General features: G+C 54.9%; 1 protein-coding gene across 2 annotated transcripts; it reads left to right on the top strand.

The window, feature by feature from the left end:
• The first annotated feature begins 4,856 nt into the window (after window positions 1-4,856).
• BPIFB3 (BPI fold containing family B member 3) lies at window positions 4,857-22,940 on the top strand. Of its 2 annotated transcripts, XM_045194556.3 has the most exons (17): window positions 4,906-4,921; window positions 5,006-5,079; window positions 6,322-6,444; window positions 7,156-7,312; window positions 9,473-9,577; window positions 10,052-10,192; window positions 11,554-11,617; window positions 13,394-13,454; window positions 14,143-14,234; window positions 14,371-14,550; window positions 16,347-16,400; window positions 18,324-18,494; window positions 19,415-19,482; window positions 20,389-20,431; window positions 21,164-21,227; window positions 21,752-21,828; window positions 22,656-22,940. In XM_045194556.3, exons 2-17 carry the CDS (start codon window positions 5,055-5,057, stop codon window positions 22,683-22,685), a joined length of 1,455 nt encoding a protein of 484 aa, XP_045050491.1. In that variant the 5' UTR covers window positions 4,906-4,921; window positions 5,006-5,054; the 3' UTR covers window positions 22,686-22,940. The 2 variants fall into 2 exon arrangements, with proteins under 2 accessions (XP_024415025.1, XP_045050491.1); XM_024559257.4 differs by lacking the exon at window positions 5,006-5,079 and having other exon boundaries at window positions 4,857-5,005.
• Window positions 22,941-25,135: the final 2,195 nt, after the last annotated feature.

Here is a 25,135-nt window from a genome sequence, read left to right as displayed (position 1 = left end):
CCGGCCACCTGGGGCGTCTGAGCGGGTGCAAGGGTGGGACTGTGGAGGGAGGTGTGTGAAAGACCTCTGGTGTCTGTCCATATCTGAGTGTCTGGGCCCCGTGTTCACTCGTGCGTCAGCTGAGCTGAGGGGCTTCCTCGTCTCACAGACGATACTCGCGTGGGGATCGGCTCCCGATGTTTGTCTCATCTGCCCCACCTCCTCTCTGGGATTGACACGGGTACTGTCCTTTAGACTGACTCCTTTTTACAAGTAAATGTATATTTACACATAATATGTTAAAAATACTTTTTAAAAAATAAACATATTCTAAATGTACCCTGAAAATCAGTGTCATTTGCTGGACTGTAAAAAAAAAATCCATAATTTTGAAAAAGAAACGTGCATTGGGGCCCGCTATGATCATGGGGTGCTCCGCGCTGGAGATTATTGGGGGGGGGTGGCCATGTATTGGGGTAGGATGTCTGTGTGTTGTATGCGCATTTGTCAAAATGTGTCTCTGTGGGGTGGGTCTTTGCACGTAGAGGGTCCGGGGGGAGGGCTCGCAGGGAGGAGTCCGTGTCGGGGGAACGCAGGTGTCTGGGGACACATAGGAGTCAGTGGCTGGCATAGTGAGGCCAGAGGCCGGGTCAGGAGGCCAGTACTTCTGGAGCTCACGGGGTCCTGGCACGTTGGCCCTATCGCAACCTGGCCTAGGCCCAGCCCCCCTCACCCCTGGCCAGATGCCCCAGCTGTCCCCTTGTCTCCCCACCCCCCGTCGCCCCCCATCAGCCCTAATCCCATCACCTATTATTTCCCTGATTCTGGGACAATGGCAGCTTTGAGACAGGCCTGGCAGATACAGGCCTGGGTAATCCCTAAATGGCCGGTGCCCGACCTGGGACATGTCAGAGACACCCCCTCCACGCCCCACCCCCACCCCGCCCTTGGATGTTCACACAGCACACTCATGGCCAGCCAAGCCTCCCCACCAACCTCCCCAGGTCCAGTGCACAGATGGGGAAACCAAGGCACAAAGCGGTGCGAGTCAGGAGGCCTGGGTTCTCCCAGGGGCACACGGTGGCCTTGGAGAAACAGCAGTTCCTCTCTGAATTCAGTTTTCCCATCTGTAAAAGGGGAGAGGGGCTGGATGCCCTGGCCTCTGATCTGATTTCAACATTCTTGGAGTGTCAGTTACCCCGGATTTGCCCTGGGCAGAACATGGAGTCTAGGCTGGCAAGGGGAGCCCCGTACTGTGACCCCACCCCCTGGGGAGGCAGTAATGGAAGCTCCGTGCCCATGGGCTCTGGTCACCTTCCAAGACTCTCCCACCCTTAGATGAGGAAGTGGCAGCTTTGAGACATGAGGTGGCCAGCCCCCCCCAGCCCCCCGCCCTGGGCGCACATGCAGCTGGGACTTGAACCCTGTCTGTCTGAGTCCAAGTCTGTTCCTTGCTCTTCACACCACACTCAGCAGCAAAATGCACAGTCCTCCTTTAAAGAAACCAAGATCCAGACAGAGTGTGTGATGGGCTCAAGGTCTTTGACCCTGGGGTCACAGATCTCAACCCCCAGGGGCCTGCAGGCAGCCCACACCTGGGAAGACAAAGCACAACATGCCCCACAGCTGTGTCCACACCCGTCACTGCCCGCCCTTCTCCCTTCCCAGCCCGCTGTCAGCTCAGGTACCTCCAGGACGGTCTCCCAGGGACCTTGCCACTATCGGGGTTTCTCTGGCACCCTTGGCACCCTCCCTTGATGCTCTCAAATCCATTTCTCACAGTCAGGCCAGTCAGGTGAGGGTGGGCACCTTTACTATCAGCCCATTTTGCAGATGGGGAAACTACGGCTCTGCGTGGTCAGTCACTTAATAGTGCGTAACAGAGTTGGGATTGGGCCCCAGGAATTTTAGCTCCGGAGCCTTCACCCTAGTAGCTAACGCCCAGGGTTATTTCTCCTCATCGAGTCCCTCTCCTGGTCTAGTCCCTTCCTTGGCTCCCCAGCACCCTCATTAGGGCTCTCAAAAGTCTGCACATCAGATCTCCCTGGAGGCTTGTTAAACATGGCAGTCCCAGGCCCTCCGTCCTCGTCCTGTCGAGGCAGGGTTGCAAAGATGTGTGTTGTAGGAATTCCTTCCCAGGGCCAGGCCTGACCCCTGACTCGGCTTTGGTGCTGGAGGAGACTTTCAGGTGCCTGGAGGTCAGAGCACCCTCTGAGGTGGGGTCTGGAAGGACTTGGGGACAACAAGGCAGCCCAGAAACTAGGCAGCATCTTCTGCCCTTTCAAGAGGCTGGGCTGATGAGTCTTAGAGTCAGATGGCCTGGCCGGGCTCCTGTGTGACCTTGGACTGGCAGCTTCCGCTTGTAGAGTTCTGGCTCCCTAAGTATGAGACAGGGAGGTAATGACAGCGCTGACCTCACGGGCCACTGCGGTGACTACACGAACTCACATACTTCAGTGCCTCGTACACAGGAAGTGCTCAATGAGTGCCAGGTGCTAGCTCTCCCTGCCCCCCACCCCCAAACAAATGCCTTAACAGTGCTTGTGGTGCCCAGTGCTGGTGAGGATGCGGGCAGCCGTGACTCTCCCCAATTGCTGGTGGAGCCCCAGGGGCACAGCCCCTTCGGAGAGCCCTGGCAGTCCGGGGAAAGCTGAGCCTGTGCACGCACGCCTGCGACCAGCCGCCCCGCTCCTGGCTAGTTTCCCCAGAGAAACGTAAAGTGAAAATGTGTGTCCGCAGAATGACGCGATGAGAGTGTTCACAGCAGCTTTATTTATCACGGCCGCGACTGCAGAGCTCAGGTGCCTCCAGGCAAGAGAGCGGATGACGAACTGGCGTGCTCCCGTAACAGAGTGGTGTGCGCTCACACAGCAAAGAACAAATCCTCGTCTTACCCACAGGAGTGGATTTCGCAGACACCGAGCAGGAGGGACACAGCAAACGGAAGGGCACATACGTGCTCTTCCATTTCCATGACCCTCAAGAGCAGACTGGGCCATCCACTGTGTGAGAGGTCAGGGCAGCGGTTTCCCTTGGCGGGCAGTGACTTGGAGGGACATCATGGGGCTTCTGGAGCACTCGGTTTGTGAAAATTCATCGAGCTGTACACTTGCGACCTGGGCCCTTCTCCGTATGTGCTTTATATGTTAATTAAGTCTATTTTTGAAAAAGTGTGGTGTGTGGCTTACGAGCCTGGCTCGTTTCTAAAGTCATCAGGGTGCTCATGTATGGTGAGGGGCTCTGAGGTTATGAGCTGGACCAGGCCAATACCATCGCTTCTCCCATCTCACCAGGCTGGAGACACGCCCACAAATACCCAGAAACATGCCTACAGCCCAGCGTGTCACCGATTCTGGGAGAGAAAAACCCCAGAGGGCTGTGGGATCACAGCCAACTCGGGGATCAGGAGGGCTGCCTGGAGGAGGGGATACCTGAACCGGTACCTGCAGAAGAATTACAAATAAAAGCTAAAGTCTGTAAGTCTGTACAATAACCTGCAGGGCCTGTTACTGCCTTGGCCCCATGCCCCCCACTCCCCTCCACCACACAGGCCTCCCTAGGGTTCCTGCATATATCGCCTGAGGGCCTTTGTACCTGCCCTTCCGTCTGCCAGTCTGGCTTTTCCCCAGATAGCCGCCGGGCCTACTCCCTCTCCTCCTGCTCCAATTTGAGGCCTCCCCTGACCACTGTATTGAAAACTGCACCCCTTCCCCTACTTTATTTCTGTCATCAGCCTCTGATGCACTGTATCATGTGCTTATCTGTTTCTGCCAGAGCTGTGTTGTCCAATACAATGGCCAATATCCACACGAGGTGACTGAGTGCTTGAAATGTGGCGAGTCCAATTCGCAGTCCTGTCAGTGGATTTTACAGACCTAGCATGAGAAAAAAAAATAGACTATCTCATTAATAATTTTATATGGATTAAATATTAAATAAAAATATTTTTAAAAGATTTTGTTTCTTTATTTTTAGCGAGGGGAAAGGAGAGAAACATCAATGTGTGGTTGCCTCTTGTGCGCCCCCTACTGGGGACCGTGCCCACAACCCAGCCATGTGCCCTAGACTGGGAATCAAACTGGTGACCTTTTGGTTTGCAGGCTGACACTCAATCCACTGAGCCACACCAGCCAGGGCTATATAATATTTTGATAAACTATACTATTAAAATTATTTTTTTACCTTAAAAAAATGTGGCTATTAGAAAAAAAATTTATTGCACTGTGTTTGTACTGGCCATCTCCTTCAGTGCTGGGGATTGGGTTCTTTTAATCACAGCCGCATCCCTAGAACCTGGCGAACTGTAGGTGCTCTGCAAACGCTTGCTGAAGAATGAATGAGTTGCTCTCCACCATCACGTGCACCAGCCTCAGGAAGGGAAAAGCACAGCCTGCTCTGGATCTTGGGAGACATAGGACCTTGGAGAGGGGGTTTGGTGCCTCTCTTCCACAATGGCCCAGAGTTCCTCTCTTCTAGGCATGGGGTAGGGGGCGGAAGAAGGTCAGAAAACCCAGCAGCTTTAAACTCTTTCCTGCCTTCCCTGGGCCTTAGGTGGGGTAGGTGTGGAGATGTCAGGGTAGATTCTGTGTTGGGTGGCACTTGGGGAACCCTGGAGGGAGACCCTATCGTGAGCTGAATGTTCAACACCCCCATCTGCCATGCCAGGTCTTGGAGGGGGAGGCTGCCTCTGCAGCCCCTGGGCACCTACTGCAGCTCCCCCACTCCCCTTTCTCTGTCTTCCAGAAGGAAGGCTTAGCCAGGCCCACAGGGAAAACCACAATTTGCTTCTGACATGACACATTGACGGGTTTCTGGCGGCTGTGCCCCTTTGTGTCCCCAGAGCCTTGTAGGCATATAAGGGCCTTCCCCAGGCCCGACAGGGTGGAGCAGCCAACAGCAGGCTGGGAACTCCCACCCGCCCATTGTGGAGCTGCTGGAGCCGGTAAGGCAGCCTGTGGCAGCCCCGGCCTTGTCCAGTCCCAACCGTTGACCCTGTGACCAGCCTGCTGTCCCATCTGAAATACAGGTGCAGAAAGAATTCACCATCGGAGGGCACTGGGGGTCCCTGGAGGGTGATGAGAGAAAAAGGCCATTTCACAGGTGGGAAAACTGGGGCTCAGAGACCAGCAAAGGCAGGGACAGAGGAGTAGAGGACAGAATTGTCCTATAGACAGGGCTGGAGGGGCGCCCCGTTTTCTCTGAGCCAGTTGCTTTCCCACTGTGGGGACCTTTTCCTCTGCAAGAGACTCTGAGGTTATTACAGGGAGCCACCCTGGGACTAGTCTTGGGGAAAGCAGATGGACACTGCTGAGACCGCTGCTGGTTCCTGTGCGCCCACACGTACCCTGTTCCATGGGGAAAAGACGCCCTCTCCGGGCAGAAAGAGTGGCGCCAGGGCAAACTGTGGGCGAGTGAGGTGGCGCTGGATTTCCTCTCCTCTCCCCCCCTCAGCCGGCACCCTCTCCAGCACACAGCCACGAGGGAGGCCCCGGGCACAGTCCCTGCCTCTGGGGGCTTACAAGGCACACAAGGACACAAAAGCAATGCCTAATTGCAACTTGTGATAAGCGCCTAAAAACAAAAATTCTGGGGGAGGTTCAGAGAGAGATGGGCTTCTTTGGACAAGGTTACAGAGAGAGGACTTTCCCAGGAGGTGGCGTGTACTTGGAACCTGAAGGGTGAGGGGTCAGTCGTGCAAAGAATGAGAGGCAGAGCCTGACAGAAGGAGCAGCCGAGGAGGTGAAATGTGTCGGCAGGGACCCGAAGGGACTGGCAAGGAGCCTGTGCTCGAACCAAGAGCAACGGGCTGTGGGGTCCAGGCAGGGTGACGTAGGGGATGGCATGGCATCTGACTGAGTGGGCAGGCCTGGGACTCCATCAAGAAAACCCTATTCGATGAAGCTGGGAAGTTGGCCGCACTCTCACCTCCCATCCTGTTCCCGTCTTTAGTATCATTTGGGATGGGGGCAAGAGAGGAGAGAAATGAGACATTTTAAGTCAGATGGACTTGGGCTCAAATTCTGGCCCTGTCACTGATAAGCTCTGTGACCCCGGTCAAGTCCTCACCCTCTCTTAGCCTCAGTTTCCCTGTCTCTGAGATGAGATCCAACGAGGAAGGGGCTTGGAAAGTGCCCCGAAGACCATTGCATGCAGCGAAGCTGCACCTTGCGGCGCACGGATCAGCCTCTGTTTGGATTTGGATGGGGAGGGCTTTTCTGGGAGGGAAGCTGGACTTGAACTGTGCCAGGCCAGGAGGAGGGCCCGAGGTTGGTGATGGGGCACAGGGAGAAGAAAGGCTCTGGCATGAGGAGCGCCTCAGAGTCCCTGCTTCCGCCCCGACAGGTGTGCCGCCAAAGATGACCATGTGGTCCCTGCTTCTCCTCTGGGGTCTGGCGACTCCATGCCAGGGGCTGCTTGATACAGTGGGCACACTCGCTCGGATTGACAAGGATGAACTCGGCAAAGGTGAGCCCGGGGTGGACAGTTTGTGAGGGGTCCAGGTGCGGTGTAAATGAGCCCATCGATGTGCTAGGAGCGTCTGCTTTCAGGAACACGTGAGAACAGGCTGCGATTCTCAACCGCCTAGAGAATTCAGGGAGTCACAGGTTTGCGTGCAGACTCCAGTGGGTGATTAGTTCGCTTTCTTCTAAGAGGTCTGGGTTGCACAGGCTGAGGCCACATGGGGCTGTGTGTCGGGCTCAGGGATGGGAACGAGCGGGCCCGAGGTCAAGGGTAGAATGCTGGCTATCCTGCATTTCTGGGGTGCGGGGACTCCACTAGGCTCCAGGCTCCAACCGCCTAGAGTGACCTCATGGAGAGCAGAGCAGTCACGAACGGAAAGTGCTTTAGGGAGGCCACCCCTGCTGCCCCAGCCTCCACAGGGGCGCCCCTTCTGTCTTGCTCTGCTCACGGCTGCGCAGAGTCAGGCTACAGGTGCCCAGGAGGAGAGAGTTCGCCTCCTCCTTCTTGTTGAAGTCCTGGTGGCTGTGTGCTCCTTCCTTTGCTTCTGTCCTCCTTCTTGGTGCTACAGGGAGGCCCAGGGTGAAGAGCCCTAGCCATACTATTGGCCCCGAGCCCCCTTATTTGCTATGTGACTTTGGGCAAGTGTCTGCCCCTCTCTGGGCCCAAGTCTCCCCACCTGTAAAATGAACCTCTCTCTCCCCACCCTCCCTGCAGCCATCCAGAACTCGCTGGTCGGGGGGCCCATTCTGCAGAATGTGCTGGGGACGGTCACATCGGTGAACCAGGGCCTCCTGGGTTCCAAGGGGCTGCTTGGAGGAGGAGGCCTGCTGGGCTACGGAGGAGTTTTTGGCGTCATCGGGGATCTCTCCGGGTGAGTCCCTGCAGTGTGACCTCCTGGCTATCCACCTACTGTGTTCCCTACAGGAAGGCCGGTCTCTTCTTTACTTCAGGGAACAGAGGAGAGATCGTCTCTCTTTAATTTGTTGGCAGGTAGTGGGAGTGATGCGGGGAGCCCTGAATAGGGAGTCCTAGGACCTGAATCAGGAAATAATGAGTCTTCTGCACGTCAGGCAAGATAGGAGTGGCAGCAAGACCTAAGTTCTGGGGCTGGTTCCAGTTATTCGCTGTGGGACCTGGGCAAGTTGCTCAGTCTCTCTGGGCCAATCCAAGTATCCACAGGGCTCCCTCCCTCCTCTCCTTCAGGTGTCGGCTCCCAGGAGTCCTGCCCTGACCAGCCCTTCATTGTCCGCTCCTTTTCGTCAAGTTCTCCCCCACACCCCATATGCCACTCCCCCGCACCCCATGTTTCACTGGTTTGTCTCCCCTGCTAGATTCGTACCCCAGGAAGAGTGGGACTTTCGTCTGACTTGTTCATGGCTATGTTCCTGGGATCATAAATGGTGCTTGACACATAATAAATGCTCAAAAATATTTTTGAGTGAATGAATGAAATCACATAATAACTAGTATTTATAACTTAACATGCCGAACCAGGGTTTTCTGGGTGCCTGGCACTGTGCTCAGCATTGCAAATGACTTATCCCACAGAATCCAGAGGTAGGACTGCTCTCCATCGCAGTTAACAGGCAAGGAGAGGGCAGTCCTGGGCAGTGGAAGGACCTGTTCAAGCTCACCCAGCGGGGGAGTGGTGGTAGCAGGGAGTCTGGGTGTTTACTCCCAGGCCATCCTGCCTGCCCCCAGCAGGTGGAACCAGTCCACGGGGGATGGTGAATCAGGGGCAGGTCAGATGACAGTCCCCAGGCTGGAGGCAGAAGACCAGGAGCCGGGGTATGGGGAAGAGCCCCTGTATAGGGGGAAGTAGGTTGCTAGGGGAAGAAGAGGGAGTGATGCCCACCTTCCCAAATGGCAAACGAATACCTGTCTGGAAAGGGAGCTGGTAAGGGCTGACCTTGGTGTTGCTAGAGGGTCACTGTGTGTCGCTATGGTTGGCATTGTCAAAAAATCCCTATTTTACAGATGGGGAAACCAAGGCATGCAGCAGCAGTGTGATTTGCCCAAGGTCACACAATCAGTAGGAGAGCTAGGATTTGAACCGCTGTCTTTTATGGGCTGCACTATGAGCAGCTTTGCATGGGGTTGTTGCCAGGACAGCGACTTCATCTGTGTCAAACAGCTAAAAGAGAGGCTTATACACACTAAATGCTCAATAACTATTAACTATTATTATTATTATTATTAATAGATCCAGCCCCCCTCCCACCATAGAATCCTCCTGTTGAGTGAGGCTGAGGCCTCAAACATGAGCCGGACATGGACATCGCCTTCACTTCAAAGGGCCCCCGGCAGGAGGCTGAGCCCAGCAGCGACGCTCCTGCGAGCTCAGAATAGGGATGCAGGCAGTCCAGGAAGCACGTGGAAACTGGCTCAGCGGGCAATTGCCTGAGTCAGAGATGGAGGGAGGAGGGTTTCCTGGAGGAGGGGATGCCCTAGCTGAAATCGGGAGAGTTGGGAGGTGTCAGCTAGCTGAAGGGGGAGCCAGAATGGAAACAGAGACAAGAAAAGAGTGTTCCAGACAGAGGGAAGAGCCTGCACAAAGACCCAGAGGACAGAGAAAATGATGAAGTGTGGGAGCTGTGTTTGAGAGTCCATTTGGGTTGCACGATTGTGAGCCAGGGGTGCGGGAGTGGAGGGACATTGATCCGGGCCAAAGGCTGAAGCAGGACTGAGGCCATGGGGAGGGGGAGAAGAGAGCACTCCAATTCACCGAGCCTCCAATGAGGACGGTGATGCTACACTGACGGAGCACATGCTGTACCAGCTTTGGCACCTACGTTATCTCACGTGTCTTTGTGACATTGCTGTGAGGCAGGTACTAGTATCATTGCCCCACTCCATACGTGAAGAAACTGAAGTCCAGATACGTGAAATAACTGGGCCCACATTTCAATTTACGGCTTAGAGGTAGGGTGGGAGACACACCCATGGGGGCCTGTAGGCCACGTCTGGTCTGGGATGTGCCAGGCACTAAGGGACTGGTCCTGGGGGCCCCTCCCCTTGACTTCCATACCAGGCTGAAGATCGAGGAACTCACACTGCCAAAGGTGTCGTTGAAGCTGCTGCCGGGATTTGGGGTGCAGCTGAGCCTGCACACCAAGGTGGGCCTGCATGGCTCTGGGTGAGTGTGCCCTGGGAACCTCTACCTTATTGCTCCACCCCATCCCCCACTGCCTATGGGGATCCCTACCCTATTGTCCCCCCACACCCACCCCATTGCCCTATTTCCTCCCGCTGGAGTTCTCTCGGAGGGACTCCCACACCACTGTTCCCTTCCCTCTGTACTCTGTTATTCCAACCCAGGGACCTCCATCCCACTGACCCCCAGGGACTTCCATTTTATGCTCCCTGGGGACTTCTACCCCATTGTTCAGAGCTCACTGAGGGGGTGGGGGAAGAATGTGCAGGGATGAGCAAGATGGGGGACTTTCAGGGAAGCAGGGGGTGAGAGGAGAACATGGGGACTAGGCCACTTGCAAGGCCACCCAACTCGCTCCTCATCCGGGTCCAAGCGCCCCGGGTTGAGGTGGTTAAGGCGGGCCCTGGTGGGTGGAGCTTGGCAACCTAGCCAAGCCCCCAGCGTCGGGTCTCGCAGGCCTCTGGGGGGCCTCCTGCAGCTGGCGGCGGAGGTGAACGTGTCGTCGCGGTTGGCGCTGGGCATGAGCGCGCGGGGTACGCCCATCCTCATCCTCAAGCGCTGCAGCACGCTGCTGGGCCACATCAGCCTGCTCTCGGGGTGAGTCCGCAGGCTCCAGACCGAGAGCACTGGGATCTCCGGGGTCTCTGGGTGCCTGAACTTACACCACTTCCAGCCGGCCCCGCCCCTCCTATCCTCATCCCCTGCTCCCATGAGCCCCACCACTGACCCGGACTCTGGCTCAGCCCGCAGCTTGTCTCACCCACTCCTGGGTGTTCCCCTTCTCTGGCCGGTGAGATCCTGCTGTCCCCTGTCCCAGATAGAGCAGGAGCCTTCTGCGGTCCCCTTGATCTTATCTGCTGGCATCTCAGTCCCTGCTCTCAGCACTGCCCTGCCCCTCGAGGACCTATATTTGATGACCCGGAACGCTCTGGCACTTTCACATTATCTTCACCCCTCGGTTCAGGCACAGCAGCCCTCCCTACCTTTGTGCTGAATGATCACTCCCTGGGAGCCACTGAGGCCGGAAGAGGGAAAGGGATGTGCCCGAGGTCACACACGCTAATTGAGGCAGGGACGAAGGTGGGCCGGTCCCTGGACTCAGGCCAAGGCTTTCTTCCCCCAGTGCTCTGCACCACCCTCAGTGGTGCCTGCCAACTCCCCTGCCTCATGGCTTGTGTCTCCCCCGTGAGCTCCCACAGTCCAGGCCTAATCGCACGCCCACACCCCAACTTTGCTGGGTGGCCCAGAGCAGCAATGGGTCATCAGGCAGCTCTGTTTTAGCTGCCAGGAGTGGGGCGAACCAGGGTGGCTCCTCTCTCCAGCAGGACCTTAGTAAGGAGATTCCAGACAGGCTCTTTGGGGCCCTGCCATCCCACTGGCTTCCTCCTGCTCCTCCGGGCCATAGGGACCTCGGAGGCAGTGGAGCCCAGGATGGTGTCGGTGTCCTGTGCGTGTGGCCCTGTGGTCATCACCGTCCCTCTGCAGCCCTGTGATCTTTAAACAGACCTGAGCCCATCTACACGCACTTCTCATCTGCAGGCCGCCCTCTCATTCATTCATTCAGTGAATGTTTATTTATTTAACCAATATTTACTGAGCCCTCACTCTAAGCCAGTTGCTGTTCTAGGTTCAAATGTCACTTGTCTGCAAGTGTTGGAGGAGACAAAGGGGACAGATGTTTATTGAACAGACTGAATACCTGGCACGCACACCCTCCCATCTAATCTCGGCAGCAACTCTGTAAGGCAGGCACTGTACAAATAAGGAAACTGGAGTCCTCCCCCGGGCCTCATGGTGAGGTAGAGCCAAGATTTCACCCAGTCTCCAAAGCCCCAGCCACCCCCACCAAGAGTGGAGACAGGAGATGTCCAGAGCGCCCAGGGCCCTCTCTGCTCCTCATCCGTGTGGGCGCTGGCCCTGTGGGAGGGCCCCACCCTCACGCTTCTCACTCTCCTCAGGCTGCTGCCCGCACCGCTCTTTGGGGTGGTGGAACAGACACTCTTCAAGGTGCTGCCGGGACTGGTGAGTGTGGGGGCCTCGGGCCAGGCATGCCCTTCCGCTGGCGCTGTGCCTCTCCTCCCCCAGCTTTGAGTAAATCTGGGTGCCTGGCAGGATCAGGCTGTTCTTCCCTTCCACGCCCACCAGGTAATCCCATCCTGGCCCGCCCACAGCCTCCCAGGTGCCACCTGCAAGTCTGTGGGGGCTGGCAGAGCCCACCCCCAGGCCTCTGAATCCTAAATTTGCAGCTTCAGGTGCCCTGACTCTCATTCCCATATTCACATCCCTTTCTTCCCCCTGCTCTGTCTTTGCCACCTGCGTTACTAGTGGCTTTAAACTTTTTTTAAACTAGCTTTGAATTCAGCTTGGGTCACTTGGTGATTTTCAAAGAGCCCTGTGCTTGGCAAACATGTTCAGAAAATCACATACATGTATGTGAACACTTCATAAGAGAAACACTTTATGATTAAACTGCTCCAGGATGCTTGTCTGTGGTGGGCCCCAGCCATACTGGCTTCTACCAGGGGACACGGACCATGCTTGAGAAAAGCTGATCTGGCCAAAGGCCCATTTCATTGAGGCCACAGAAGGGAGGGGTTTTCTGAAGCCACACGGCCAGCAGTGGGCCGTCAGGCCACCTTACCCCCAGCCCTGCAGGACCTCTCTCGTGAGTCCTTGTGAAGACCACTTGCGGAGGTAGTACAGGTGTGGGGGCCTGAGGTTGGCAAAACCACCCTGGACTTGAAGAAGCCAATCAGAGAGAAGCTCAGAGGGAGAAAGGAAACTCCCAGCAGCAAGGGCCCCATCCAGGTCCACCTCAGGTGGATTTCAGCAAGGGGGTGCATTTAAATCAGGGCGCCTAACTAGGTAGGGTCTCTGGGACAACTCACTGCATGACAGGATTTGTGTGACTCAAAGAGGTTTAAAAATCGAGCTAATTACTAGCATTTAGAGATTGGAGATTTCTCTTAACAATCTGAGTTCTGGCTTCTCTTGTGCAATAAGCCACCCTGGACACAGGTCACACGCTGGCGCCAAGGGGCCGGCTCCCCCACCCATCACGGCCCCTTTGAGGTCCTCTCATTTCCGTGACATGCCTGACTCCAGAGGCTATGGAGCCTGAGGTCCCAGAGTTTACATGAAAAGGCAGCCCTCTCTTGTCTCTTTGAGGACAGCTGTGACCTTGGGCAGGTCGCCTTTCTTCTCTGGCCCCAGACATAGACTGAAGGTGCTGGACTGGGTCAGCTCTGAGGTTCCTGCTCAGGTGGACTAAGATTCTGTGACTCAGAGACTCGGGATTCTGGAAGCTGAACCACTTTCGCACAGAACAGGGGTTTTCAGTAAACACACAGTGGTGTATGCAGTGAATGCCCCGGCCCAGGCCTGACTCTCTGGGTGAAGTGGGGGAACCCCGACGCTGGCTCTCTGGGTGTCTACCTAGATGGCGGGAGGGGCCTGAGACCTCAGAGGGAACAGCTGCCTTTGTCCCCTCAGGGAAGGGCCTTGTCCACACACCATAACTGGCCTCTGAAGTGTGTCTCCCTCATTCCTCCAGCATTCTTCAAGATTTCCTAAAGGGGCCCATGTAACTGACCCTCTGCATCACCCACTCTGCCCTCCCAACACATGAAGCTTCAGCCCCTGCCCTGCCCCTGCATGTCCCCCCCATCCTTCTCTACATTCTGCCTTGCCTTGATCCCTGGGGCCACATAGCAAAACATTTATAGAAAATGCAGCTGTCCCCTGTGCCAGGCTGGGGCCACGCTTATTTTCCTGTAACACCTGTCTCCTCTGATACAGCTGTGCCCCGTGGTGGACAGTGTGCTGGGTGTGGTGAATGAGCTCCTGGGGGCTGTGCTGAGTAAGTTGGGGCCCTTCTCTTTGCCCTTTCTCCCACTTCTTCCCATTACCCCAGTGGGTGGGGGTACCGAGGGAACAGGAAAGGACAAGATTCCGGGACCTTTCACTTCCTCTCCAGACTGATGAGGCTGCCACTTTGAGGAGGCCTAACAGGGGAGTTCTGGGCTGAGGCCAGTTCCGCAGGGTGTGGGCACAGTTGATGATGATGATGATGATGATGATTATCATCTAGACATACAAGATGACTGAGGCCCAGAGATCTTCAGTAGCCCAAGGCCTCACGGCCACAACGGCCACCAGGCTCTCTGAGCTGTGTGGAGACATGGATGCCTTTGGCGTCCACAGGTGGGCTTTGGAAAGTATAAACGGTGTAACTAGGATAAGGATAGAAAAGTTGGGGCAGATATGTCTCTCTAAGTGGTGTTATGTGAGAAAGGCAGGGTAGCAATGTGGTTAGCAACCCCAGCTCTGGAAAACGGGAATCCTGGCTTTGCTTCTCTGTGGCTTATGTGGCCTTGGGCTGGTGACTTCCTCTGCCTAAGCCTCAGGTTTTTTATCTGTAAAATGAGGATGACAGTAGTGCCCAATGAATACGTAGCAGAGTGCCAGGCACTCAACAAATGGAAGCAAGGCCTGTTGTTATTGGGGGCTGGGCTCATGGGTTCTTTCTCCCTCCTCTCCCGATGCAGGCCTGGTGCCCCTTGGGGCTCTTGGGTCTGTGGAGTTCACTCTGGGCACACTGCCTCTCATCTCTAACCAGTACATAGAGCTGGACATTAACGTGAGTGCCCTCCGAGGCCTTGCCCGCTGTTGGGTGGGGTGGGGTACTGGTGGAGGCTGAGTAGGAGGAGCTGGGTCAAAGCCACATGGGTGAGCAGCCCCAAGACCTTCCCATGCCCTGTCTCCTGCCCCTGCAGCCCATTGTGAAGAGTGTAGCTGGTGACATCATCGACTTCCCCAAACCCCACAAACCCATCAAAGTGCCTCCCAAGGAGGACCACACAACCCAGGTGACCATACCTCTGTACCTCTTTGACACCATATTTGGGCTCCTGCAGACCAATGGTGCCCTGGACACAGACATCACCCCTGAGCTGGTGAGTATGGCCCCCTACCCTGCTGTGCCCTGGAAATGCTCATGAAGACCCAGTCACATCATCACTGATCAGCTTTGATGAGCTCTGTTCCCTGCAACTGGACAGAGTTGGACAAGTTTATAGCATGCACACGCCTACTCCTGTCATTGTGGCAAACGTCGCTAATTGGCAATGGCCCTCTGATTGGCTAAATCCTTCTCAACGTGCCGCTCCAGGAAGTTACTTTCAACTGGTCAGAACTGGCACGGGGATGTAGCCAACTTGCCATCCCTGCATCAGATGAGCACTTTCAGAGTCAAAAAGCCCAATTTTACACTGAAGTGTGAGTGATTGACATTCTACTGCTTTCTCCAGCAGGTGTGAATTGGAGAGAGGAAAACTAGGTTTGGACTATTTCAAAGGCCACTTGGGCATTTGTTCTGAAGCCTCCGAGGCCTGTCTGATTCCATTCTGGCCCCTCACTCCTCACAGATATCTGGAAGGCTCAGCCCCGAGAAGCCTCACCCAGAGGCAATTTCTTGGTCTCAGCCCTCCCTAAAGGCAGGGAGCTCTAAACCACCTGCTCCCCTCCCCCATTCCCTCTGCAGCTCAGGTCCAAGGGAGCAGGGGTTGATCACTCACTTCTGGCACGTAGCTTCCAGAGAGTTCCTGAGTTGGGAGGCAGGTGTCCTCCAGCTGGAGGGAGGAGGCAGTCACAGCCAGGCAGAGACTCTGAGTATGAGAGCGCATGTGTCTGAGCAGCTTGTATGTGTACGTGCAAGAGAGGAGAATCTCAGAGGCCAGGTGCCCTCCATCCCCACGGGCTCGTGGCCTTGTGTTGGGTGAGAGTCTGGGAATCCTCTGACCAGGGCAGAGTATGTCTGTATGTGTATCTTGTGGAACAGGTCTGCTCAGAGAGGTGTATGTGTGTAGTTCCATAGTCTCAAACATCAGCGTCCTGGGAGCCTAGGCCATTTCCTTTTTTAAAAAAAAAGATTTTATTTATTTATTTTTTTAGAGAGAGGGGAAAGGAAGAAGAAAGAAAGGGAGAGAAACATCAATGTGTGGTTGCCCCGAGTGCACTCCAACTGGGGACCTGGCCTGCAACCCAGGGATGTGCCCTGACTGGGAATTGAACCAGCGACCCTTTGGTTCTCAGGCCAGCACTCAATCCACTGAGCCACACTAGCCAGGGCTGGGGCATTTTCAATTAGCAGAAGGAGGGAAGCAGTTCTTGTAGGACTGTAGTGATCTGGGCACCCTGTGCCCCATTTCTCAGGCAGCTGCCACTCAGCTTCCCCAAGGGAAGGAGGTACAGGCCCATTTATGATCAGATTTTGCAATGTTTCAGCCATAAACAGGCAAATTAATATGAAATTTCCTGATTTATAAATACTGGAAACAAACTCATAGTTTTTGAAAATACTGTTTGGATTAAAAAAATGTCTGGGGTCAGATCCCTGGGCCTTCAGATTGTGAGCTCTGGCAGAATGCTTGAAGGTTCTGGAATTAGCCTGCCCAGGTCAAATCCCAGAGCCACCACTTACCAGCTTATGAGTGGAGAGGAGCCTCAGGTTCTCCATTTGTAAAATAAGGGTAATCATGGCACCCACCTCTGTGAGCTGTTGTAAATGTGAAATGAGCAAAGGCAGGCAAAGCCCTTAGCATGTGCTCGGCATGCAGTGGACGCCCGGTCATCATTGGCCAATGGAAGGAGCAGGAGTGTTTGTAGAGATGTGTATGTGACGGGTGTGTGCTGAGGGACCCCTGTCCTGTCTCTGTGTTCATCACCTCGTCTCATTTGGTCTTGGACCCAGGTTCCCAGCAATGTCCCTTTGACAACGACAGACCTGGCAGCTTTGGCCCCTGAGGTGAGTGACCCTTCTCATGAGCTTTGATCACTGTAGCTCTCCTGATGAGTCTGAGTAGACTCCAGAATCTTTCTCAATACAGTTGTCCAGATAGCTGCAATTGAATGTTAAATCTAAATTCACACTAAAGTGTGAATGGCTAATATTGTATCCTCTCCTGACAGCAGAGTGGAAAGGACCAGGTTTTAACTGCCCTAGAAATCAATTGGGCATTTGTCCTATGGTTTTCCTCTTCTGTCAAGCAGAGGACAGTAGATTCTTCCAGGTTACTAGTTCACTCCCTCCAACTGCCTTACTTCATTTTAGTCTTGGTCTCCTCTGTCCCAAGAGAGAAGACTCCAGGCAATGGCCTTGGGAAGAAAAGAGAGAGGAGAAGATTCAGGGACGTTTGACTAGTGAGCATCAGTATAAGAATGCAGGGCCTGGCCTCAGCTTTCCTATTCATTTAACTGGGGCTGGACCAGATACTTTCCAGCTGTGAGAATCTGAATTCATACTGAAGTTGAAATGACTACCACAAGGTCCTTCCATAATAGCAGATTCTGACAGAGGTTGGAAAGAGGTTTACAAGATCTGAGTTTCTACCAGAGAGGATGGAGAGGGAAGCTGAATTTGGGGACATGGAAAAACTGTGAATCCTTAAAGGTGGTGATTCAATCAGCTTTAATGGGCATGGTTGAGGCCTCTGCTTCTCAGGGTCCCTGGCTAAAGGGCCTACAAGTCTCGGGGATGAGATTGAGGCTAGACCTTCAGAAGCACCTCCTGGGGGCAGGAGTCATAAATGATGGAAAGGGACTTGGGGAGGGCACAGGTGGCAGGAGCAGGGGCCCATGGATGCAGCAAGCCAGGCCATGTGCCTCCAGCTCAGGGAATTGGAGCCTGTCTCTGAAGGCTGAAGCCTTTGTTCTCCAGTAGCTGGCCCTGCAGTGTCAGAGCCCCGTAGCCCCGGCTCCAAGTCCAGCTCCGGGGCTTTAGAATCTGAGGACACCTGAGGGTGGAGTCAGTGGTTCCCTATCTCTCTGATCCTGCAACTCTGGGAGTCTGGGTTTGAGGAACTGGTCCCCAGATTCTGGCATTCAAGTGACTCCAAGCGTCTGTGACTCTGGCTTCCAACTCTTCTATAATTCCATGAGGTCATGGTCATGGGACTCAGAATTTCCTGATTGTGTGATCCATTCAGTCAGTCATTCCACTGATATGCACTGAACATCTACCACATACCAGGCTCTTTGCCAGGTGCTGAGCATCCAGAAGGGGCCAAGGGGAAAAATAGACAAAGTCTCTGTGCTCCAGGAGCTGTCATTCTCAGGGGGTAATAGACACAGAACAAATAAATAAGTAGAAGAGACCCAGGATTAGAAGGTGGAAGAGAATGGAATGGTGAGAGCAGATTAGGAGGAGTGCAGGGATGGTTCTCTTACACAGGGTGTTCTGCAAAGGCTCGCTGAGGAGGTGACACTGGATCGGAAGGCTGAAGGAGGTGAGGGAGGGAAGGCAGGTATCAGGGGAAGATATTTTCAAGCAGCATGAACAGCAAGTGCAAAGCCCTGAGGTGGGCATGTGCTTGGCAGGTTAGAGCAACAATGAAGTAGCTGGTGGGTCTGGAGAGGAGAGAATAAGGGAACTGGCAGTGGAGGTGAGAGGGAGAGGAGGATGATGGCTGGATCAGGTGGGGCCTGGGGGCCTCAGGGGGATTTTGAGTCTACGTGAGACAAGAGTCTGATTCGGTTGTTCCGTGGGTGGGTGGTGTCTCCCCCACCTGACAACTGTCAGCCTCATGGAGGATGAGACCCAGCCTGTCTGCTTCAGGCTGTAACTCAGCACCCACATGGCGCCCGCAGTGTTTGTTGACTCACTGATGGCTTCTGATGGTGGGGTATCTAAGCTGCCCTGGCGCCCCTGCTCTGCTCTGCCTCTCTCCAGGCCCTGGGGGAGTTGCCCCCAGGCCAGCAGCTCCTGCTCTCATTTTGGGTAAAGAAAGCACCCACGGTCACACTCCAGAAGAAGAAGGCCACAGTCTCCATCCCAGCTGACATCCACGTGCTGTCCTACCTCCCTGCAGGGACTCCTGAAGCCCTCTTAGAGCTGACCGGGGTGAGTGGCCAGGGATGGGAGCCCAGAACTGGGGTTCTGAGCAGGGCTGACCCTTCCCAGGCCGCGCAGGGGTTGCCTTCCCCCCAGTTTCAGGTTGGCACAGCACAGGAAGTCCCTCTCCTTTATTGTCATCATCTGAGCTGAAACCCAAAGGCCCACTTAGACTCCTTCCTTGCTGCAATCTGACCAGGCCAAGGCCTGTCCAGTCTGCCTCCTCAGGATTTCAGGAATGACTCCCCATATCTCCAGCCTCTCTGTGCTCAGGTATCTCCTGGATGACCTTCCAACTTCCCCCTGCACCACCCCCCCACCTCCAGTCTGCTCCTCTCTACCCTACCTCTACTAGTTTTCCCAAGCACACAATGTGGGCAGAGGCAGGTCCCTCCTCTGCTCACTCTCTGCCCCGGCTCCCCATGGCCTAGTACCATTCAATACCCCCCACCCCCACTGGCTCATCCTCTTTCTTTCCTGTCCCATCCTGGTGCCCTAAACCTCAGTTACTCAGGGCTACCCTGCCTCACCTCCCTGCCTTTGCTTATGGAGGGTCCCCCTCTGCAGCATCACCTCCCCCCTTCCCTTGTCTAACTCCTCATCTTTCAAGATTCAGCTTCTGCATCACCTCATTGGGCACCCTCCCTCAACCCACGCTAGGCTGGATTGAGGGTCTCCCCAGGCTTCTGCAACCCCAAAGCTCCCTCTTGTACAACACAGATCACCCTCAGTTTTAATACTCTGGTTCTTGAACACCAGAGCATTCAAGTTATCTCCTCATAGTGTAGCAGGGGCCCTAACACACAGTAGGGCCTCAGTAAGGGCTAGTGGGAAGAACAGATGCTGGAGATTTACCCGTTGGCCATGATAGACCTGTCTTCAAGCTCCTGCTGAATTCAGAGTGACCTCTGCCTGCTTTTCCCTCGCAGGTTATGACTTTTAATGCCCAGCTGGCTCCTTCGGCTACCAAGCTGCACCTCTCTCTGTCCCTGGAACGGTAACATGGGAACCTGGGCCTTGTCTTTAGGAACAAGAATTAGGGACCAACAGGAACCTCCTTCCATTTATTGGGCACCAACTAAGTTGCAGGTGTTTTGCCAGCATCTTCTTTGCTCCCAGGACCTGCTGGGGAGGGGAGTGTTAGCCTGTGTTGCAGAGGAGGCAACTGCGGCTCAGAGAACAGGATCCAGGGCGGGCTTCCTCCACAGCACCCGCTTAACACCTGGCCCTGGACACAAACTACTGCCCCGATGTGGAGCCCAAACTCCTGAGTTATCAGCCCCTGAGATAACTGCTTGAATGTTGTAAAATCCTTTGTTATTCAGGTGGACTAGTTATTGCTCTAATCTCTCCACCCCTGTGGGGTCTAGGCCTGGTGGTTATCATAACAACCAAGGGGAGGATGCTGTTGACAATCCTCCCTTCCACAGGAATGGCACTTTACCCTTTGCAAAGCCTAGGCTGGCACAGTGGGCTGTCCCTGGAGGCAGGTCTGTCATCTAGGCCTCCACTCTCCCGGGCTCAGTGCCTATCTGTCACTCCCCTGGATTCTGACTCTTCCCCTCAGGTCTCTGAGATCTGCCCATCCTGAGCCATAGACACCCAGTGCTCATCTGACCCCATTTCAGTGCCCCCTGCAGGCCCCTCAGGCTACTTGCAGTCGGAGTCGGAGGGGGTGGTCATGATATCCTGGAAGGGGGTTAGATCCCTCCAGGTCCATTTTACAGGTAGGAAAACTGAGTCTCTGAGTCAAAGCTGGAGAGAGGGAGCGCTGGGCCTGCAACTCTGTTTCCTGACCCTGGAGAGCTGGGAGTGGGGCAGGCCGGGGGGGTGGGGGGGGTGGGCCCGAGCACTGCTCAGCGATGGGGGCTGGGGCCCCCAACACTTTTCTTCTCTCCACCAGGCTCAGTGTCAAGCTGGCCTCTTCTTCTGCCCACCCCTTTGATGTAAGTTCCTGGGAGAGGGAGCAGCTCGGCAGTGGCGAGGGTCTTAAGGCAGGCTTGGAAGGGAGGTGGGATGAGTCACAGGCCGTATGACAGACCAGGCCTTGGTCCAGGCTCTGCCCCGACAAGCCAGAGGGGACAGACACCAGGGCAGGGGTGTGCGTGTGTGCGTGTATATAAACAGTCATCGTCTCGGGACAGTGCATCTGAATCTCATGATCTGTCAAAGTCTTGGAACCACACAAAGTTGTAAACTTCTAGAATCTCACAAAGGCTCAAATTTCTGCAACTTCACACAAGTAACAAGGCTCCTGCACTCAGAGAGCTCTCCTGTTTCAGGGTCACACAGAGCCCTTAGATGCCTGCTTTTCACAGAGTTCTGTGCTTCTGGAACCTCACCATAACTCAGGTTCTAGAACATTCTAAGGGCTCCTACATTGGTAGGAATCTAAGATCAGACGCAGAGTTCTGATCGGGCTGCATTTTCCTCCCTCTTTCTCAGGCCCCACAAATCCTTCCTCTGGGGAGGCAGCTCTTCCAAGCTCCCAGAGTCCAGGGAGTCCCCTTTGGGGTCACTGGTAGATGTCCCACCCCAGTGGGCCCTGTTCCCCCCAGGACCTGCATCCTCCAGTGTGGGGGAAGCTGGACAGCTGGGCCTTGGACCTCCCTCCCTGGGAAGGGGTGCACTGCTCCCGGGAAGCCACACCTCCGCGCTCCCCCTGTGCTCTGTTGCAGACATCCCACTTAGAAGAATGGCTCAGTGATGTAGTCCGGGCGGCGTATGTGCCGAAGCTCAACGGTACGGGTGGCCTTCGCTATCTTTTTGGACACGTGGGGTGTCCGACTTGGAACTGTCAAATCTGTTGCCTCTCTCCATGTTGTCATAGACACGGAGGCTGGAGAGGGGTTGATCTCCATTTCTAAGATGCAGAAATCGAGGCACCAGTGTTTGCCTTTAAACAACACTGACTAGCATCTCCACCACGCCCGACCCGGGCCCCAAGTGCTCTCTGACCCAGCTCCTGTCCTCAAGCTTGCGACCCAGAGGGAAGCAGTCATTTAAACAAGTGATCAGCACACATGGCCCAGAGTGTGCCAGGGACGGGCAGAGCCTCGAGGAGGCTCTGCTGAGGGAGCCACTGGTGACAGGACAGACAAGGGGCATTTCGTTTGCATGTAGTAGGATGAGCAGGAGTCGGCCAATAAGGGAAACTGAGTCCCCAAGAAGAAAAATGGCTGGCTCAAGGCAAGTGGTGGCTTAGGGTCAGCAGGTCCACCCAAGTCCCCCGTGTATCATTGCTTCCACTCGTTCCCTCTTCACAGTGGGCCTGGATGTTGGCATTCCCCTGCCTAAGGTTCTCAATGTCAACTTTGCCAACGCAGTCCTGGACATCATAGAGGTGAGTTTCCCGTGAGGGTGTGGCCTCGATGGGCCTAACGCTTGTCTCTGGAGGGCCCTGCTAGAAACTCGTCAGGGGAGTACTCTGCCTTCTCATCTGGTCTGCCCCTGTGCCTTTTTCTGAATTGCTCAGGGAATTACAAATTACGAATGTGGAAATGGCAAATAGATGATGTATGTACTATATCACTCCTTCCTTACTAGCCTGTGGCAAACACTGTCAATCAATCACAGAGTTCCTTCCTGATGAAGTCAGACCCCTGTGCAGCCTATAGGGTGGCGTCTCAGATTCACTTATACAATTGCAGTTCCCCTGGTCCAGGGCTGGCAAAAAAAAGGGAGGGACGCCTGTCCCTCCTTATCCTGTGCCTGTGGCAGGACAATGCTAATAGATCTTGATCCTTTGTCTGTTGAATATTGTTCTGGCCTCACAGTCCTTTTCAATCCAGCACAACTTTGAGTTTTGGGACAGTTCTGGGAGGTAAACAGAGCAAAGTGTTCTGGACCCATTTCTTAGATGAAGACAAAAGCTGGAGGAGGTCAAATTTCAGGCCTAAGGTCAACACAGTGAATTAGCAGGATAAATGGCACTTGAACTTGGGTCTCTTAAGTCCTAAGGTCAGTAAGTCCCTCCCACACTGGATGTCATTTATTCATCTTTCATTTATTTGTTCATTCACTCACTTGATGTGCTTGCTGTATTCCAGATAGAGTCCTGACCCCAGGGCGTGGGTCGCGGGCACAGAGAGGGGTACAGGAATGGGGCCTGGCAGGTGTGTGGGGCACAAGGACTCTGAGAGCCTAACCCAGAACTGTTGCTCCTTGCAGAACGCCGTTGTGCTGACTGTGGCATCCTGAGGTCGAGGGATGACTGCTGCTCCTCCCTGTCCACTGCCAGCGTCCTCTCCACCTTCCTACTCCAGCCTCTAGCCTGTGTCAGTGACAGTACAAGTGTCCCTTCTCCACCCAGACACCCTGGGCACTCTGACCCTGCAGCTCTGCCCCAGCCCGGTGGGGACAGCAGGGCCGGCCACAGGACTCTGCTTCAGAGAGAGCTCTGGGTCTTCAGCAGCCAGTGCGGAGCTTTCAATAAACTTCTCCTCTGTGCCAGCATCTCCTGCCTAGTCTGTTCCCAGTCACACAGGGGCCACCTTGGCCTCTACCTCTGGTGCCCTCCCTGCTCTGGGCAGGGGCTCCTGGAAGGTGTTCTAACAGTTAAGTGACTTTCTCAAGACCACACAGTTAGGAAGTGACAAGGTTAGGATTTGAACCCAGTCCCCTGAGTCCAAAGCCCAGACTCTGAACCATCACACTTAGGGTGGGGGGTGAAACAGATGCAGGGATCCCGTCTGCTGAGCCTGCAGCCCTGGAGGCCGCCAGTCACGAGGGAGAGAGGGGCTGAGTGGACTGATTCTGTTTCCTGGTCCCTGCAGCCCCTGTGTGAATCTTCCCCCTCCCTCCTGCCCCCCAACGTGGTCCCCTGTGTGGCTGAGTCACCTTCGGGTAAGTCACCTCCCAGGGTCTGGTCCCTCCAGCTGCAGACAAAGGTGCCTTTGGGACACTAAGCCCAGGTGATCTCCTCCAGGCGCCAGAATTTCACTAATCCTCCTGGGGCCCCAGGGGGTAGGCCCACCTTGTGGCCATCAGGGCCTGGCTGGCCCAGGACTGAGGATGGGCACAGAGCCTTGGGTGACTGACAATAACCACCTTTGTGTGTGCACCGCCCTCTACAGTTTGCAGTGTGCATTGCTCCCTGCCGGAAGGGGGTGGGGGAGGCCCATTGCCCTCTTTGCATTGTATTTCTCTTAAAAAGTTAATATATTTATTTAGCAAGCACTTATATCACACTGAGTGTGAGGCAATGGGGAGGTGAAAGAGAGCTACTCTTTACTGAGCCTCCACGAGGCTCCAGGAACATTCCGGAAGGTTCCTATGTAATCCTTGAAAACCCTGCTGGAAAAGTACAATTATGCCGACTTCTCAGATGACCAGACTGAGGTCCTGGAAGAGAAGGTGACCATCCAGGTCACAAAAGGCATTTGGGAGGTGGAAACACAGGTGTGCATGACGTGGGGTCCCTGTCCCCGGAGCCCTTCCAGCCTCCACAGATGGTGGGGTGTAAGGTGGTCCAGGGCCCGGCTGAGGTGCCTCCTCACACCCCTCATCGTTTTTGCAGACTTGCCGCCACAAGGAGCCAGCAGGGACCAGAGAAGATAAGGACAAAAATGCCAACTGCTGAGCGCCTGCTGGCTGCCAGGCCCCGGCCTCAGCGCTCTGCTTGGTTAAGTCGCTCTCTGCTCGCAACATTCAAGGCCAGGTGTTCTAGTCACTATCTTGAAACCAAACAAACGGAAGCTTGGAGAGAACGAGCAGCAGTGCTCAAACCCAGGACCCAGCTCCAGAGCCCGTTTCGTTTGTTAGTGTGTCCACGGCAGATGGGGAAACCAAGTTCCGGAGAGGGGCGGCCCGGGGGCCAGGGGTGGCGTCGGCAAACTTGCCGTCCACCGTGCCTGCTGTCAGCACCCCCGCCTCCAAGGAAGGAGGAGGAAGGATTTCTTTCCAGAGTTCAGGGAATCACATTTATTCCCACTGTGACTTGAGTAGGCCTTGGTAGGGAAAGAGAAAGGCCCCATCACTCCAGAGGAGTTTTCAGGTGGACCTTGTGGGGATAGGGAGGAGGTGGCATTAATTAAACACACAGCAGGACTGAGGCTGGGCTGGGGGATGAGAAACAAGGAGGACTTAGGTAGCTCCTTGTCCAGTGGAAGTGAGAACATTCATTCATTCATTCACGACACTGGCATCTGTGCCTGGGCTGGGCTAGGAGGGGGGCCCTGGCCTGCTTTGCTTGGCCTGCCCTGTGCAATACCATCTCAGCATGGGCTACAGAGGACCCTGAGCAGGGCAGAGAAAGGGTCGAGGTTGGGGGTCATCACAGAAAGCTTTTCAGAGCAGCTGACATTTCTGCACGAGTTTGACCAGTAGAGTCTGGAGAAGGACATTCTAGACCACAGGGAGCACGTGCACAGGCCCGGACGCAGGCGGCTGGGGCAGAAGCAGGACTGTGTGCGGAAGGCAGACTCACCTTGAACGCCAGGGAAGAGTCCGGGCTGTGTCCCAGTGGTCTTGGAGGGGGCAGTGGCTGTCTCTGAGGGGTGGGAGCAGGTATTGACTGGGAAGGGACAGGAGGGAACCTTCTGGGGTGAGGGAGACGTTCATACCGAGATAGGGGTGTGGGCTACATGGCTATATAAAATTGTCCAAACCCAACAAATAAACATTTACGATTTGCTGTATGTAAAATTTAC

Source organism: Desmodus rotundus, chromosome 6 (assembly GCF_022682495.2).
Source record: "Desmodus rotundus isolate HL8 chromosome 6, HLdesRot8A.1, whole genome shotgun sequence".
Taxonomy (NCBI): Eukaryota; Metazoa; Chordata; class Mammalia; order Chiroptera; family Phyllostomidae; genus Desmodus; species Desmodus rotundus.
The sequence above is the reverse complement of the archived record's forward strand: the minus strand, read 5'-3'. Positions and strand labels throughout refer to the sequence as shown.